The 13760-nt window shown below is 39.6% G+C and overlaps 1 protein-coding gene across 1 annotated transcript; it reads left to right on the forward strand.

Moving 5' to 3' along the window:
* The first annotated feature begins 1282 nt into the window (after positions 1–1282).
* On the forward strand, positions 1283–8124 carry ctsd (cathepsin D). Its single transcript, XM_087842132.1, has 9 exons — positions 1283–1474; positions 3787–3943; positions 5105–5228; positions 5372–5490; positions 5564–5763; positions 6137–6259; positions 6959–7103; positions 7218–7316; positions 7584–8124. The coding sequence occupies exons 1-9, from the start codon at positions 1413–1415 to the stop codon at positions 7743–7745; spliced, it is 1191 nt and encodes a 396-aa protein (XP_087698258.1). The 5' UTR covers positions 1283–1412; the 3' UTR covers positions 7746–8124.
* The last annotated feature ends 5636 nt before the right edge of the window (positions 8125–13760 follow it).

The following is a 13760-nucleotide window of genomic DNA, read 5'->3' on the forward strand; positions in this document are numbered from 1 at the left end:
AGTATATATTTACGGTGGCCCCTACAGCAAAGCACGTACAAACTCCGAAACACGTAAAAACTCCAAAACACGTAGAAACACAACAGAAGTGCAGGATGCTAGGCACAGTGTTGAGCTTTTGTTACCTAGTGGCTACACAAGCCAGGACGTACCAACGACCGGATTTGGTGTGTGGTAGTAACAGGTAAATGAACATTTTTTTATTTATTTGAATATATATGAGTGCTTGTGTATAAATACACAAACAACACTTCCAACTGTGAAATTTAAGTGATCTATGTAGCTGTTTTGGAAGTTCAGTTAACACTAGAAATGTGTTTTGGAGTTTGTACGTGCTTTGTCTCTAGGGGCCACTGTATATATTTAGATATAAACATATATAATAGGGGTGGGGGAAAAATCGATACTGTGTAGTATCGTGATATTTTGTTTGCTAATAATGTATCAATACAGGGACAGCAGAAATCAATATTTTGTTACAAACAATTTTTTCGTGGACTGGAACATGCTCTGACTTCAAAGCATGTTGATCCTTTTTCTGAGCAAGAATTCTGACATTCCTTCACTGTCCAAATGTGTTTAACTTTTTTTTTGGCAGCAATAAACATGACAGTTTACTTATTTTAATTTAAGACATGTTTTATTTTAATTAAGTTTAAAACTTTTTTATTTAATGTAAAATTATATTTTGTTTTAATTTACTTTCAAATTCTTCAGTTGCTGAAGGGGCTGCATAGTTTTCATAAACTGCACAGTTCAGAATAGCTATAAATGTACCAGATGGTTGCGTTCAGTTAAGTTGGACTAGACTGTAATACAAACCGTTCAGTTTGTCAACAATAAAACTGACTCAAATGAGAGAAAGACTGAGTGTGAGACTTTGATATTAGATAAAATGAATATTGATAAAGTTTACCTTTATGTACAGAATTTGAATATCACAAAATATTTTTTAAAATTGCAATAATATCGTATCGTGCGTTAAGTATTGTGATAATATCATATCGTGAGTTGTATGGTGATTCCCACCTCTAATATATAAATAAAACCACGGGTTTTTTTACATTAGTAATTCCTTTTGTGCATAATTTTATATTGTTGTTAATAATAAATTAATTAAAGCAACAAAACAACCTGAAGAGCCGGTTCGGAGCGGAAAGAGCCGGTTCTCTAAAAAAGAGCCGTAAATCCCATCACTAGTACTTACATTCAGATTTTGCTAAACTAGCTGAAAAACTGCAAGAAAATTAAAACGTCCTACTTCCGCTGACAAGCCGGAAATAAACGGAAGTGACTTCATTTCTGGGCAGCTGACTCCGGTCAGCTGATAAAAGTCGTCTGTTTGTGGTCAACAAGGCGAAGTGCTCAGTCATTGTTGTGGAGTGCGTTTCTGTGATTTTCCAGCCGTTACAATGAGGACCTTATTCCTGTTTGTCATCGCAGCGTTAGCCTTGACTAACGACGCCTTGGTGCGGTAAGGGAAATATTCCGTTTGTTAGCCTCCTGTTACTTCGGCTGGACTCACTGCTAGCTCCTCTGGAATGCAACTTACCATGAATAACACTGCAATACGCAACAGTCAGGCTGTGCTTCATAGGAGCTGTTTTTGGTAGCAGGCTTCCAGCTTTATTCTTACATTTATTCATCTTGTTTTAGCTAACAAGCCCGCATCGTCTCCCGTGTGCTCATGGTATTCTCTTTGTTGGTCTTGTGACTTGTGGCTAAACCAGTTAGCCCCCACCCCCGTCGTCCAAACACACAGCTGTTTATCAGCGGAAAGCAAAGACGCTTCCAGAAATCCAGACGTAATTAATCATTTATTATAGCTCACTTTCGTCGGGTAAAGCAAACTAGGTTGGCCAGTAGAACAACATGGCTCTCAAATGGAAAACAGCTGTAATTAATACACCTGAGCTTTATCTGCACTAACATGTCAAAACGCCTACTGTGCGGACTGTACCTGTTACAAGTGTTTTTCTTCCTGCCTGGGAACCGTTAAAAGCGCCACAGTGAAGCTAAATGTCTTTGTGTTTACTTTGGGTCTAATAATATTAAGTGTATAAGTGCTGAACAGACATGCGCAGACAGACACGACAACTATATTTATAACACAGGCAGATCTATAGATAAATATATAGGGAGGGAGGCGTCGGTATGAAGGAATGCTGAAAGAAATATATTTACAATCCTATTCAGTAACAGCTACTGCCATAAAATCATGATCCAAGACGTGAGTTGAAGAACAAAGTAAGCCCAATAGTTCAGTATTAAAACAGGTTTTGGTATTTATGAAAATCTAATTTCTCGGTCCCTCCTTCATACCTACTACCACATCTATTACTGCTACTAATATTAGTACCATTGTCGTTAATAGGAATAAATGTAGGAATAATAATAATAAGACATTATTACTGAGTGTGAATTTAGACCTAAATTAGGGCTAACATGGAAGAATTATATGTGATAGGTGAAGTCACATGTATTTAATACGTAGTATAAAGGAATATTTGGAATATTTAGATTGAGAAGAATGACTTTTATCCATTTTAAATTAAGCATTAAATTAAGCAGGGCTCAGATTCTGAGTAGAGTTAATCAACAGTCTGTTTTCTGACTTTCTCAGATTTTCTGTTGTTGGTAATTAATTGTCAGATGAACATTAAAAAAACTCAGTATGGGATTTTGTTGTACGTCTTGGTGTTAAGCGTAGCAGTAAGATGGTGATTAGTGTTTCCTGAAGCCTTTGGGTCACATGTTTGTTTCCTGCATAGCTACAGTAAAATAGAGGGACTTTCAATAGAAGGGTTTACGCCTAGTTTACATTTACAGAAGCAATGAACCCTACTAGCATTTTCATTTCAAGACGGCAGAACAAATATTTTTTAAAGTTGATCATGTCATGCTTGCCTTATGGGTGGTGCACATTTTTGCAGCCCTGTTGCAGAACATTTTGTAGATAAGATGGGGCCTACTTGCTACTTCCTTATCTGCAATGCGTTAGTATTAAAATGTGTTAATATTTCACAAAGGAAACTCAGTGGACTGAAGATTTGCTCTTTTTTCCCCGTGGTTTAAACTTGATAGAAGACATACTTTTAAAATTGTCACTGGACAGGTTGTTTGTGGTTGTGCAGTGTGAGCAGAGAAGGTTGAGCTTCACTGTTAAAAGTGAACACAACATCAACCTGAGGGTGGGGTGCTAGGTTCTCAGCTAATGCTAACTCTATAAAGTGCCAGTCGTGTTGTACTGATGTAACGCTCTCTGGTAATTAACGCTAAGTAATGAATTAATAGTTGAACTAATATCGCTCACCAAAACTGAAGCACAGAGTTTCCATGAAAATGTAGCAAATACTCCAAGAGCACAAATACAGGCAACAGGTGCAGTTCAGGGGCTTGAATTTGCAGAGGTGAGGCCACAGCACACAGTTACTGGCTACAGCTTATATTGCTGGCACCGGGGAAAGTGGCTTCACCCCTAATGTTAGTAATTAACAAAATCATAATGAGTGATTTATTCTTTTGATTTTAAAAAAAAGGAACTTATGTAAATCTTTTGTGAAGGCAGAAACTGGAGTTTTTCAGGAGGCCCAGGAGGTAGCTGCCTTCACGGCTAAGCTCACAGGGAGGCTAAAGCTTTGGTGTGCTTCTAAACGTGTCGCCACACTTTCTGAACCAACTGAACACAAAATTTCTGCAGATCACACATGTAGGCATTCAGACTTTTGTTATGTCACTGCAAATGAACAGAGCAGTCTAATATTGTTTTCCTTGTTTTCCTTTCAGAATTCCCTTAAAGAAATTCCGTTCCATCAGACGTGAATTGACTGACTCGGGGAAAGGAATCAAGGAGCTTGTGGCTGACAAACACTCCCTTAAGTACAACTTTGGCTTCCCCTCAAGTAACGGACCCACTCCAGAAACCCTTAAGAACTACCTTGATGTAAGCGTCACTCTCCAAACTGGCAACCTTAAAGTCTTCACTTTCCTTAATGCACTTTTCACAAGTTTAAAACCCTCGCAGGGAGAGCCACAACAAAGGTCTTCTTGTGCTGTGGCTGCCTCAGCCTTCCTCTGTAAATCCTCCAGCAGTTTGGAAAAATAGGCTCGTCTGTCAGGCAGAGTCATTCCCAGCAAACACATTATATTTTTTAACAAGGCTGATTCACAGTGAGAGACTGAGAGACACAAGAGGAACAGGGACCATCTGACAGCTGACTCATTGATCTGGAAGCTGCAGGATCCTAATGAGCCTACAGAAGACTAGTTAGCACTGTTTTACTCAACACATCGTGGAATCAGTTCTTTTGTCTTCAAATACTCAGTCAGCTTTTATAGGTTGTAAAGAGACACAAAAACCAGACTTACAATTTTGAGTAGACCAAAAACATCAAGGTTTAAACAATTAATAATAATAATAATAACCATTATAACAGGGCGAATCTATAACATGACGGTTGCTCTGTATTAGTTTCAGCCTAATCTACCCAGAAAACAGGGAGGTTTAAATGTTTTTTCTTTTATATAATCAAACCAAAAGTGAAATTATTAATTGTCTTCTTGTTATCTATCATAAGAAAACTGCTGCTTGCTGTCTGCTCATGAGTTTTAGTATTCCTGCTGCTTTTCCATCATAGTTTGACGTTTGTGTCCCTGCAAGACTGAAATGTGAGTCTTCACAGACAAACCTAAACTGTGAACAGCAATCAAAGGAACGTGACTTCTACGTTTTCCTCAGAAAAAGGAAGCGTTGTGTGACCGCAGTGACTGGGCAGAAATGTCGACACTATTTTGCAATGAAGGTTTCGATCTGAGAGATTTTGTGTCACATGAAATGGAAGTTTGCTTCATGTCCTGAATTTATGGGGTAGTCGTTTCTTTTGTGTAGCAGCTGATTTACTGCCATGACTCACTTCTTATTTGACCTGCGTCCTAATAACATGTGCTGATACTGACAGACGTAAAAACAGGCTGGCTCACTTTTACATGTACGATGAGACTTTGTTGTAGACCTGGTCCTTTTTGGGTTACTATAACAGAAGATCAGCTGCATAGTTCTTCTTTCAGCTCAGCTAACTGATCGATTTCTTCCTTTTCCATCCAGGCGCAGTATTATGGCGAGATTACCCTGGGAACCCCTCCTCAGAAGTTTACCGTGGTGTTTGACACGGGTTCCTCCAACCTATGGGTGCCCTCTGTTCACTGCTCTTTCTTCGACATAGCATGTTGTAAGTTATCAGCTCCAAAACACAAGGCGTTCATGGCGTTGCCGTGCAGAATCAGATTACCTGTGATCACACAAGAAGATTTGTTTGAACAAACAAAGCACAGATTACAGAGACGGATTAAAATGTGTATTTTTGTTTCTCAGGGCTTCACCACAAATATAATTCTGCAAAATCCAGCACATATGTGAAGAATGGCACTTCCTTTGCCATTCAGTATGGATCTGGCAGTTTGTCGGGCTACCTCAGTCAGGATACATGCACTGTAAGTTTCAGCGTTCCCACATTAGTGTATAGTCGGAGTCAGTTCCTTCTAATTATTCGTCCTGCTCTTTCAGATTGGAGACATATCAATAGAAAAACAGATCTTTGGAGAGGCCATCAAGCAACCCGGCGTCGCTTTCATCGCGGCAAAGTTCGACGGGATCCTCGGCATGGCCTACCCGCGCATCTCCGTGGATGGGGTGGTTCCGGTGTTTGACAACATCATGAACCAGAAGAAGGTGGAGAAGAACGTTTTTTCCTTCTACCTGAACAGGTGAGAGCAGCCATTTCTAAGCTCAAGCTCAGAGTGTTGGGCTGCAGAGTGACCTGCTCAGAGTTCATGTTTTCTAACCTTATGTTGACGTGTTGCTGGTTAGTGTGAACGGGACACAGCTGTAAAAGACCAAGATGGACAAACAAGTGTGTTTAGTGAAGCAGTGAGCCTTGTGGGTAATGTCAGTGCCAGGTTGGTACTGGTTTGTTTTATATTTGCTGTGTTTAACTGAGTGTTTTGTATACTGCTGAAGGTCTGAATGGATAATCTCTTACATAACAAGAAAATCACACGACTGTTTCTCCCTTTAAGATTAAGTGTTTTCAGACAAACACTTGGGCAGGTGCTAATATCAAAGCTTTCTGTTCATCAGGAACCCTGACACAGAACCTGGTGGTGAGCTGCTCCTGGGAGGGACCGACCCCAAATTCTACGACGGTGACTTCCACTATGCCAACATTAGCCGGCAGGCCTACTGGCAGGTCCACATGGATGGGTAAAGGCTCAGATATCGTACTCATGCATGCTTAGTTTCTGGAGCGATGCATAAAACATTCACCTGAAAAATGTTTATCAAGTGTTTAACAAACTTATCAGACCACCTGTCGTTAAAAACAAGAAAACCATGTTTAAAAACTACTGAAATTCATGTTTTCATATCCAGATTTGAGCCAGCACACTGGACCGCTTCCAGATGTCAGAAATGAATCAAGTGTAACATTCGAGCACTAAAACATAATTCTATTTTAGCATCAGTTAGCACATGTGGGGGGATTAACCACTACAATACTGTTCAATTTAGGCACTGCTAAGCAAGCATTTCTGGTCTCACGTCTGAAGATTCACCGCTTTGCTTTGTTTTGCATCATCATCAGAAGTTTAATCTTTGATTTTTAGTTCTTGTTTGGACAGAAGGAGATATCTGGTGGCCCAGCTTGATCACCAAAAACCCACTGAAATTGAAATTAACTTTCATGTAAGCTATGACAGAGTTTAGCCCCCTGCATCCCATGTTGAATTAATGGTTATTAAAACAGTTGCATCGGTACCTGAAGTCTGAAATATGTTGGACAGGTCAGTCTGAAGGAGTTTCAGTCAGTACGTGTTTGAACCACTTCTTCCAAAGTGAATAAAATTCAGGACATTTAGTTGAGTGTCTTCGTGTAGCGTGAATGTTTTTGTATGTGTTTGACAGGATGACAGTTGGCAGCCAGCTGAGTCTGTGCAAGAGCGGCTGTGAGGCCATCGTAGATACTGGGACCTCTCTAATCACTGGCCCCGCTGCCGAGGTCAAGGCCCTGCAGAAGGCCATCGGAGCCATCCCGCTCATCCAGGGAGAGGTGAAAGCAGTCCTCACCTTTAATCTGCTGAATAACACTGTGATATAAAGTCCTTCAAACATTACTCACACAAATACAATACAAAACAAAGTGTTGTTAAAATTTGTGTTTTAGTACTTGGTGAACTGCAGTAAGATCCCATCGCTGCCTGTCATCACCTTCAACGTAGGCGGACAGAGCTACACTCTGACTGGAGAGCAGTATGTCCTCCAGGTGAGACTGTTTCCAGCAGAGGGCAGCAGAGAGTCCCCATCTGATGTGACAAAACAACACTGTGACTGTGTGTGGCGTCATTAAAGTCCAAACAAATGCAGTTTTGTTGGATTTGGCACAACCAGCAGAGGGTTGGCTTCGTGTCTGAGGAGGGATCAGTTTGTTTTCCTCGTTCCTGCTCACGAGCGCTTCAGATTCTCTGAATTATTTAAAAGACGGTCGTTTCATGTTCACCTGTTCTTGACTTTATCTTTGTCTTCCTATTAGGAGAGTCAGGCTGGGAAGACTATTTGTCTAAGTGGCTTCATGGGATTGGACATCCCTCCACCTGCCGGGCCCCTGTGGATTCTGGGAGACGTTTTCATCGGCCAGTACTACACAGTCTTCGATCGTGACAACAACAGGGTGGGCTTTGCTAAATCCAAATGATCCCATCCTGCACCTTTGAGGAGCATGTCCAAGTGCAACGCTACAAATCTAAGCTGCACACATTTTCTGTTGCTTTGCAATCAAACGGTATAGAGCAATAGATTTTATGGAATAGACTAAATGCACTGATCTGAACAATATGTAAGATTTCCAAGAGCAGGAGAAGCAGATAGGATACTTCGTGAGTTGTGTGATAAGTGTCTAAGAGCAGTCTATTATAAAGGTCCTGCCCATTCAAGTGATCCTTTTTCTTTTTTAATCAGGGATTTGTTTTAAAAAGAACTTTTGAATTTGTATTTTTGGGAGGAAGATGGTATCTACTACTGATAGGTGTGTCTTTTAATCTGACTAGCTTCAATAAACAATTTTTAAAATATGATCCGTTTTGTGTTTTGAGTGAATTGATTTTGGGTGGTTCTTTTAAAGACACAGTCTCTGTAAGTTTTAGAAAAGTACACATTTCCACCTGTTGTCTAAAAGTCTGTTTTGAAAAAAGTGTTACGTCATCAGATCAGAGTTAGTTTAAATCAGCTTACACGAAGTTAAGGGCGTTTGTGGATGCTAACTGTAAGCCATTGCCAGTGGTGCTTCACCTTGACTCATCATGACAATGGCTAAGTATGAAGCAAAGCCTCCAGTTTAATCCACTGAGGAATTTGGTGATATGCAGGGGGTGAGCTGTTGAAGCTCAAACTTTGAACACTATTGTCTATTGTACATTTCAAAATTGTTTAAGCGCATTTTGTTGAATCCTAGCTTAGAACACATTCAGACTAATCAAAGAGTCAAATTAAACTACATTTAGTCCAGCTTTCTTTACCGTTTGAAACCGATCTTCACTGTCAAACGTTCACATCTTCTCAAACAACATGTCAGGAGTGTGAGGTGTTTTCCCATTAAAGGTTCATCAGTGTTTGTCCGTAAGCCTTGTTTTATTAACTGAGTCCTACAGTATAGTATAGTAAATATTCCAGCGCGTGGATGAGGCTGACAGCTGTAATTTGAGTTAACGGTTAGCAAACATGTTAAATATAAAAATCATCTAAATTATATTATGTTTGTAAAGACACACATTTCCACAGATTAATAAAACTGTTGCTTTGATATTAACTGAATAAGAAAATGCAAAATGTCAGTCAGTTGCCTGAAGGAGGGCAGGAATCCGAGGAACCTGTCAAATAAGAGCTGCCAGTACGTAGCTTAGGTTTACAGAGTCTATTACCCAGATAGATGACTCAGGGTTTAGCTTAACTCTCTTTCTGAAACAGAACATATATATTTTCCCTCAGCTCACAGTTGACAAACTCAGAATTTCCACTCCTTCAACACTCTGAACCCCAAATCTCCATTCAGGACCTCTTAAAATCACTTCCCTGTACAGGAAGATGGTTTTATAGTATGTGTATAAAAATGTGCGACAACCAACAAGACTCAAACTTTATTATTCCCTCAAGTGCTTTACATCAATCACTATAATGTACAAAATATCAGCTATACATAAACTATAGATTTCCCCATAAAAGTAGTTATTTTAACCAACATTCTCAATAAATACATATAAATACTAGTGCTTTCAGCATTAATCTCCTTAAAATTACATTACCACCACGTGGGGCTGCACGGCGTCAACGCGTTAGCACGGTTAGCTCGTTAAAGTGTTAGCGCCATGCAGCCCCACGCATGAGGTGATCCGCGCGAACTCGCTAATGGAGATTTGCCGCGTTAATGCGGTTATGGCATTAACGTCATTTTAACGAGATTAACACTGACAACAGTAATAAATACACATATAAAATCTTTACAGCTGTTTAGTACTCAGTAGATAAAGTTTTACCATCAAATCATTTTCTCAACCTGGAATCACAACAAAACCGCTTTAGTTTCATAAAGTTCATAAACACTGTGTGTGGAAATGATGACAGCTCTACACAAAGAAGTTACTCACTGCTGCTAAAAGCAGAACCAGGCGACACTTTGGGGTGTCTGGTGTTTAGCATGGGTAATTTGTGTTGCAATGCGGGGTTGAGTTCCTGAAATTTCAATGTTGAAACCATACAAATACATGATAATCAAGTGAATACTGATAACTAACCCCCAACCCATTAATGCACCCCCCCCCCCCCCAAAAAAAAGAAAAGAAAAGAAAAGAAAAGAAAAACCTCACATTACCACTTTCTAATAAGGCACCACTTATCAGTGGGTTTATTTAGTGTCAATAAATCTTTTGTTAATGGCTTATAGAAAAATGATGCACACAAAGGCAGACTGCAGTAGGCACATAGTGTGAAGGCACTTTACTGGATAGAAGATAATCTTTAAGGTCTCCACTGTTTAAGTAGAATCATATTTTACTAACATCAGGCAGGAAGAAGTAGCAGGTACTGCTAGTTAGCAAAGCTAGGCTACATAGCCCTTAGCACCACTCCTATCTGCTCCTGTGGCGTAGCTAATGTTGGTGCACTTGTTGCGAGGCGATATCAAGAGCCTACCTTCTGCTAACCGTCACAACATTTTTAACATGGACAAAAAAAAGCACATAGGTGAAAGACAAACACGTGCACAGGAATTTTATTTCTCATTTTAAGCATAAAGATATAAAAAATGTAAACATTAGCCTAGCTTAATGTTTATGTTTCTTAGCTTAAATAGCTGCTATGTTTCCTGCATTCTATTGTGAATAAAATACAGGTTCATTTACGTTTTAAATAGTGTCCAGACTTTCTTAGAACTTTGGTTGTATATGATGTTGTAATATTTATGACGCACCATGCAGAAACCAGGATGAAATCCAAAATTTCCAAGTGTTTGTTTTCTTATATTTCCAGAGAAAAACTTGTAGATCAATGTGCAACAGATTTCATATTTGTATAAGTCTTTGTCTTCTATGAAAACTTCAAACTGCATCTGTTCTTTAAATTCTTTTGGTTTAGTGATGTGTCGGTCGCAAAGGAAATGGCTCTTAGAGCCTGCTATTTGAAGTGAAGAGGCAAGCGGGCTCCTTATTGCATGCCGTGGGTTTTTTTTTTTTTCTTTCTCTCACCCTCTCTCTCTCTCGCACTTTTTTTCGCTTCACTCTGCATGCGAGCCTTGTGCTTTGTGCTGAGCAGAGGGGGAGGGGCGGTAGTTACACTCGCAGTAGCACAGGAACAGAGCGGGAGGAAGACAGAGAGAGAGAGAAAGAGAGCCAGGGACAACAAGGTCACATTAGAAAGGTATAGTAATCATCCACAACTATTTTCAGTTGCAGATGATAAAGGATTCAGAAAGTTTATTCATGCAGGTCCATATGACAGAGAATGCATCTTCTTTTTGTTTTCATATTTTTTCATATTTATATTTAATTGTGTTGTGGTTTGCAGTGTTTTGTGTTGTTTCACTTTAAATTTGTTTAAAAGGAAAAAGCTGAAAATTTAAATAGTTAAAAGTTGAACTGTGAATAGTTGGTTTTTGTATTATATGATTTATTTATTACATTTTATGTGGAGTGAATAAATAAAAGTATATTTACGGTGGCCCCTACAGACAAAACACGTAAAAACTCAGAAGCACATAAAAACTCAAAACACGTACAAAAGACAACAGAAGTGCTCCAGAATGCTAGGTGCAGTTTTGAGCTTTTGTTACCTAGTGGCTACACAAGCCAGGAAGTACCAACGACCGGATTTGGTGTGTGGTAGTAACAGGTAAATGAACACTTATATGAGTGCTTGTGTATAAATACACAAACAATACACATATGCTTTCAATTGTGTAATTTAAGTGATCTAGATAACTCTGTTTTGGAAGTTCAGTTCATGCTAGAAATGTGTTTTGGAGTTTGTACGTGTTTTGTCTCTAGGGGCCACCGTAAATATTTATATATAAACATATATAAATAAAACCACTTTGTTTTTACATTAGTAATTCCTTTTGTGCATAATTGTATATTATTGTTAATAATAAATTAATTAAAGCAACAAAGCAACCTGAAGAGCCGGTTCAGAGCCGAAAGAGCCGGTTCTCTAATAAGAGCTGGAAATCCCATCACTAATGCAAATGGTATTCATTTGTAGGCTACAAGAAGCTGTGAATCGACCACAATCCACACCCCGTTACAGCCCAAAGACAGAAAACCTGCTAGCATCACCAGCGGGGGAGGTTTTTCTGGCTGTCTGACATAAATGATCCCACATCCAAGAGGTTTGCTGGGACAATGATGGAAGATAAGTTCTTTATTTGCAGTTTATGCATGAGAAACTACTTGATAAATTACATTTTACAGATGTAGCTTTGAGAGATATTTGCAGACAGTGAATGTTGGAATGTTCAGTTGTTCTTGATTGTGTCATTGCTTGACTGTTGTTGTCTCAGTCGGAGGTTTTGGCCAGTGTCTCCCATGCTGCGTCACGTTTATATTGCAAGGTAAGATGTCAAAGAGCCGCAGTCGAGCATTAACTGGACGTAGCCCAAAGCTAGAATGAATGCATTTTAGTTTTGTAGCTCTAATGCCATCAAAGCTTCTATAGCTGCAAAATGAATGGTCTGTTTTATGATAATGATTATACATTCAAACTTATAGTTGCTGATGGATTCAGTATGAATTCAGTCAATGAAGACAGAATGAATTACCAATGACATAAAAGGGTTTGTTGACTACCAGTTATACCTCTTTATAAATGGTGCCTATTAGAAAGTGGAGCCAGTCACTTTACAATAATGAAAATGGTTTATTAGTAATACTTTGTGATTTGCTTTTGTAGTTTGTACCATGATTTCTAATGCTAATGACATTATAACCTGAAGTGAATCTTATACCACCTGAAAGCCTGTTTATTTGTTGCCACATTTGTACAGAAAGTGCATTTGTGGGTTGAGCAGCAGAGTTCAGTATGTGGGTTGTGCCCATGAAAAACTTGCTAAATCTTCTCTTCCAATGCCAAACAAATTATTCTGCTGTTGACTGATGTTTGATGTTGTGTATTGAATTGGATGACTGAAGTGTGAAGAGACAAGACATATTTGCAATTTAAGAAGCAGGGGCCTCAGTAACATGTGGAAGCACCATACACAACCACAACAGCCGGTCACTTCCTTCTCATGCTGGTCCTTAGCTTGGTCACCCACTGCTGTGGGATGAGATCCCATTCTTCAAGTTACATTTGTTGCAAGTCAGCCAATGTGGTTGTGAGATCAAATTGTTTTTCAGCATGAAAAACAAGTTGATCTCACAAGTGTTCAGTGGGGTTGAAGTCACGACTGCAGGCAGGCCATCCTCAACAAATCCACTGGTGGAGGCAGTCTCTCTGTGATCTCGGAGGATAGACTTAGCTACTTGGCTGTGGAGATAAGGGAATGCCAGCTGTTTCAGGATCTCATCTCGATATCTCTCTGCATCCAATGATGACATTTTTCCAGTGAGGATAATACCGCCCCACAACATAACAACGCCTCCACCAAAAGCAGTCAGCATAGCATTCTCCATGCACACTTCGACATAAGTGTTATAGGAAGAATCTGGACTCACTGCTGAATATAACTCTACATCTTCAGGTTCCAGTGCACAAGTTGCCAAAATCAACTCAAGTAGGTCTGATGGTGAAGAGCAGATATTAAAGCCCTATGCAGCAGGAGATGCATTTCTGTATTTCTGTAGAAGACCACTTCTTACGTGCTGACAGGGCGAGGAAACAGTTTTCTTGCGGTGTCGTCTTCTTGGAACGCACACATAGCAGCTTTTCTTTGACATCCCCTGTAATATGGAACTTGGCCTTCAATTTGGAGATTGTACTTGGACTTACTCAAAATAATGCTGCAGCTTGGTTTTGCGGAACACCAGATTGAAGTTGCCCTATGGCATGGGTCCTATTCAGATCAGTCAAATGTGGCTTAAGTGACACTAACTGACCCTGGCAGCCGGGTCCATGGTGCTGCAGATCACCACCAACTGAGTACCTAGGGCATCAGAAGCTCAAAACAAGAGTCAATAATAGAAAAGGCTGTTTGGCATTGGGAGAGAGGATTTGGCAAGATTTTCTT

The sequence above is a fragment of the Neolamprologus brichardi genome, chromosome 1 (genome assembly GCF_056152115.1).
Source record: "Neolamprologus brichardi isolate AB-2024 chromosome 1, ASM5615211v1, whole genome shotgun sequence".
Lineage (NCBI taxonomy): Eukaryota > Metazoa > Chordata > Actinopteri > Cichliformes > Cichlidae > Neolamprologus > Neolamprologus brichardi.

Excerpts from the sequence above, each read along its gene's own strand:
- ctsd (XM_087842132.1), top strand. The coding sequence starts at position 1,413 with ATGAGGACCTTATTCCTGTTTGTCATCGCAGCGTTAGCCTTGACTAAC. Across the intron at positions 5,764-6,136 it reads TTTTCCTTCTACCTGAACAG|GAACCCTGACACAGAACCTG; the intron begins GTGAGAGCAGCC and ends TCTGTTCATCAG. Across the intron at positions 6,260-6,958 it reads TGGCAGGTCCACATGGATGG|GATGACAGTTGGCAGCCAGC; the intron begins GTAAAGGCTCAG and ends TGTGTTTGACAG.